The following is a 4747-nucleotide window of genomic DNA, read 5'->3' as shown; positions in this document are numbered from 1 at the left end:
TTGCAACAGGGGCAACATAATTTAACGGTTCAACATCAGTCGTGTCCGACATAAGCTTACACCCACCATGCGCTTGGTAAGATTTTGGTTTGATTTGAGTATGCGTAGGGGGAGGCAACAAAAGTTTTGACTTATTGAGTTTTCCGTGATACTTGATTTGATTTCGTTGAGTTAAGGCAGGATGCAGTTTTGGTGGAATCTGATCTGGTTAACACATGCCATTGTTACTTTCAAAGAAATAAAATAAAAATACATGACGTTGTTTTGAGTAGGACATGGAAATACCAATTTGATTTAATGCATGGGGAAGGAGGTGAGGATAATCCTATCAACTTGCCTTTAATACTTAGAGATAGAGATATAAAGATAAAGGTAGAGTTAGAGATGGAGATAGAGATAGAGAAGATACAATTTTGTAATTTGGAAATCCTTTTTGAACATGGAAATCCTGTGAGCCGAATGAGCCTTGAATCTGAGCCGATTTAAAAGAGGAAAATTTCTAAGAGGGTCTCCTCGTCGTCGTCGGGCCGGCCTTTACCGACAAATCACGCGACCGCGTGCCCACCAAATCCCAAATCTCACCGTCTCCGCCCCCCTCCCCTCCCCCCACCCCCAGATCGCACCAACCGCCGCCGATGGCCGCCGCCGCCGCGCCGCTCGCCGCGGCTCTCCTGGCCGTCCTGCTGGCGCTCGCGGCCCCTGCGGCGGCCGAGATCCGGGCGACGGCGATCCGGGCCGACCCGCGCACCATCATCCCGCTCGACGAGTTCGGCTTCTCCAACCAGGGCGTGCTGGAGCTCAACGTGACCGGCATCGCCTTCGACCCGCCGGCCTCCCCGGACCTCGACCTCTCCCAGTTCGGCTTCTTCCTCTCCACCCTCGACGCCTGGGTGCACGTCCTCCGCCAGCTCCAGGACCTGGAGGTCACCTGCGCGCTCCAGTCCGACCTCGTCAGGCTCGCCTACTCCTTCGACCGCCTCCGCCCGCCCGCCAACCCCGCCGGCGTCCCGGTCGCCCGCTCCTCCTCCTTCACCCACGCCTTCCACGTCACCGAGCCCGGCCAGTACACGCTCGTCTTTGCCAACTGCCTCGCCGGCGCCGGCGGCGACCTCCGGGTCTCCATGGACGTCAGCTCCGCCATGTACAACGTCGACCCCGTCACCGGCCAGCGCGCCTACCTCTCCGTCGGCTCCTCCGCGCTGCCCTCCATCTACTTCCTCTTCTGCGTCGTCTACGCCGCGCTCGCCGCCGCCTGGGTCTCCATCCTGCTGCGCAAGCGCACCGCCGTCTTCCGGATCCACTACTTCATGCTCGCCGTGCTCGTGCTCAAGGGCTTCAACCTCCTCGCCGAGGCCGAGGACAAGTCCTACATCGAGCGCACCGGCACCGCCCACGGCTGGGATGTGCTCTTCTACATCTTCAGCTTCCTCAAGGGGATCTCGCTCTTCACGCTCATTGTGCTCATCGGCACTGGCTGGTCCTTCCTCAAGCCCTACCTGGCGGACCGTGAGAAGAAGGTGCTCATGGTCGTCATCCCCCTGCAGGTAGTGGCCAACATTGCGCAAGTGGTCATCGATGAATCTGGGCCGTATGCCCGAGACTGGGTCACCTGGAGGCAGATATTCCTGCTGGTGGATGTGGTCTGCTGCTGTGCCATTCTCTTCCCGATTGTGTGGTCAATCAAGAACCTCCGGGAGGCTGCCCGCTCCGATGGGAAAGCGGCGGTGAACCTGATGAAGCTCACCCTTTTCCGCCAGTACTACGTGGTTGTCATCTGCTACATTTACTTCACACGTGTTGTGGTGTACGCGTTGGTGACCATCACCTCGTACCGGTATCTCTGGACAAGCGTTGTGGCTGGAGAGATTGCCACCCTTGCATTCTATGTATTCACTGGGTACAGGTTCCGGCCTGAGGTGCATAACCCATACTTTGCCATTGATGATGATGAGGAAGAGGCAGCAGCTGAAGCACTCAAGTTGGATGATGAATTTGAGCTATGAGTACTAAAATCTGGCGGCCTTTTCCCTGCCAGTGCTACACAGGTGTTATATGTGCTTCTACAGGACAAATGCTTTCACAAGACAAATGCGATAGACTGGTATCTAGTCCATACCCTTTTGTTTTTCATTTGAAGTTAGTTAACATTTTGCGTTACTGTAATTTGGTATCAACCACCCTGTGTGTGTGCGTGCGTGTGTCAAGCAATGCAGCAGCTTGATTGTACTTAAATACATTCTTGAGATGAGCTGTTCTTCATTGTACCTCTGTAGCTATTGTTGTATCTAGATGTTTACTTTCTGTCTGGTAAAAGAAGTTTACTGTGATTCAGTTTGTTGATTCATATGATGCTAACTGTTGCTCTGAGTTCTGACTTATTCTACATTACCCGTATGCACGTCCTGTTGCTTTTGTTCTGTAGGATCCTTTTGTTGTATGACGGGGAAACAAATTGAAGTCTACAATGCACTTGAGTAGGTGAACACAGAAATTACTGGCTGGTACCTAGAGCAGCATAGTATGTTGCAAATGTTGTTTGTGTTTCACATGATTCTGACACTTTTGCGCTTGTCAAAGTACTGAACTGTTGTGTTGAAAAGGTGCGCTGGGCTATGGCCAATCTGGACTTTGATATTGTGTCGCATCTCATTGCAGCGTTGATTTTTCATAGTTGGGGTAGTATTTTTATTTTAGAGCATCTTTGTATTATTTACAGTGGTACTAAACAGTTATTATTTACAGTGGTACTCCAGATAGTTTCTCCTGTCTTAACTTAATCATCTTCTTGTATTACATTGTCTTCGTTTTTTCTTCATAGTTTGCTGCATCTTCAGATATACACTGTTTTGCTATGTCTAAAAATGTTCTCTAATTTGATCTTAGGAAATGAGCACATAGTTTGAAAATTTGATCTGGTGGACATGATTTACAGCATATAGAATGATGCCAGCTTTGTTCTGTAAGTAGAAGACCAAAATGTCTCACCCATCTGGGATCATAAATGGTCATTTTGCTTTGTATATACCTCTTTCTTATATTGAAATCGGACTTGATATCTATGAGGCTTGGCATCCCCCATGATTCAATCCTTGACACTGGATTCTACAAGGGCAGATAGTTCCATTTCTTGGTCCTTTTAGGGTTTAATGGATCCGGGCCTAGTTAAGTATAGGCTTGGGCTTGTGGTTGAATGCTGTCATTGCCCTAGCCCATGCTTTGCTTCTGGAGTTGTAATTTCAGATCTTTCATTAGCCTGTTCCTGAAGCATGATAGAGAAGATGCACTCCAGAGCAGCACTTCCTTACATGCAACAACTATCAGAATTTCATCCATAGACATATTCCAGTCTTTTGCATCTATTCAGGCTGAACCAGACTGCAAGCATGGAAGTCCTTTTTCTGTAACTAGGAAGTTGCTTGCTTTGCTGGGTATGACTGAAAAATACACGCATCTCGTTATGACTAAAATATACATGTACAGCTTTGACTGCTATTGATAAAATATGTATGTGGGGTGTCTAAAAGATCTTAACATTGCTTTGGATCTACAATAGAAGATATAAAAAAAAGTGAAGTTGACTTAGGTTACTGCTAAACAGGAAGTCATCGACCTTTTGTTTTTCATTTGAAGTTGGTTACATTTTTCCTTACCGTAATTTTTTTATCAACGATCTTGTGTGTGTTCTTGTGTCAAACAATGCAGCAGCTTGATTGTACCTAAATACATTCTTGAGATTAGCCGTTAGTCATTGTACCTCTGTAGCTATTGTTGTATCTAGATGTTTACTTTCTGTCTGGTAAAAGAAGTTGACTGTGATTCAGATTGTTGATTCATATGGTGCTAATTGTAGCTCTGAGTTCTGACTTATTCTACATTACCTGTATGCATGTCCTGGTGCTCTTGTTTTGTAGGATACTTTTGTCGTATAGAGGGGGAAACAAATTTAAGTCTGTAACACACATTAATAAAGTTCAACACGGAAACTATTGATCGGTTTCTAGAGCAGCATAATAAGTTGCAAATTTTTGTATTTCACATGATTCTGACCTACTTGCATGTTTTATGTATGCATTATCATTTTGTTGCATATGCTTTGATGTTATTGCGAAGGTTTAACATATAGACGTCACCTTGATCCTTGAAATTTGATCTCTTGATTCAGTACACTGTCTAGTTAAGAGTATGTCCCCACTTGTGGCGGTTTGTCTAGTTTGGGATTTTCAGTTAGGACTTGATGAGCACACATCAGCAAACAGAATAAGTTGCCCCTTGAAATGTGTAATTTGACCATGCCTAGTAGATTTTGACATTTCAATTTTTTATAAGGTCATATGCTCTATAAATATTATCTACAGTTTGCTCTTGTCAAAGCGCTGAACTGTTGTGTTGAAGACTGCATTAGGCTATGGCCAATCTGGAGTTTGATATTGTGTCATACCTCATTGCAGCGCTGATTTTTCTCTCTTTGTGACCTGATACACAGTAGTGAAGGCATTAAATTTTTTTTTGGTGCTATATGAAGCCATTTGACCAGAAATCTTCCAACTTCCATTGTACAAGAAAAATGAGTGGGCTATAATAAACACGCAAGTGGCACATTGCATGAAACATTTCAGTTGGACTGGATACTTTTATTGGCCCCCAGAGGACTTATCTGCCTCTAGGGAGATTGAATTGCAGTCAAATCTTGTCGCATTAGTATAATCATGGAAGGAAAGTAAATTGGTTCCCTGCTAGACTAGGAAAA

The 4747-nt window shown here is 45.9% G+C and overlaps 1 protein-coding gene across 1 annotated transcript; it reads left to right on the top strand.

Moving 5' to 3' along the window:
- Window positions 1-574: 574 nt before the first annotated feature.
- On the top strand, window positions 575-2331 carry LOC125537542 (Lung seven transmembrane receptor family protein). Its single transcript, XM_048700857.2, has one exon. The coding sequence runs from the start codon at window positions 636-638 to the stop codon at window positions 2001-2003; it is 1368 nt and encodes a 455-aa protein (XP_048556814.1). The 5' UTR covers window positions 575-635; the 3' UTR covers window positions 2004-2331.
- The last annotated feature ends 2416 nt before the right edge of the window (window positions 2332-4747 follow it).

This window comes from Triticum urartu, chromosome 7A, assembly GCF_056163025.1.
Source record: "Triticum urartu cultivar PI428250 chromosome 7A, HENAU_Tu73, whole genome shotgun sequence".
NCBI classification, from domain to species: Eukaryota; Viridiplantae; Streptophyta; class Magnoliopsida; order Poales; family Poaceae; genus Triticum; species Triticum urartu.
The sequence above is the reverse complement of the archived record's forward strand: the minus strand, read 5'-3'. Positions and strand labels throughout refer to the sequence as shown.

Bases quoted from the DNA above. Each gene is read 5' to 3' on its own strand.
- LOC125537542 (XM_048700857.2), top strand. From the start codon at position 636: ATGGCCGCCGCCGCCGCGCCGCTCGCCGCGGCTCTCCTGGCCGTCCTG.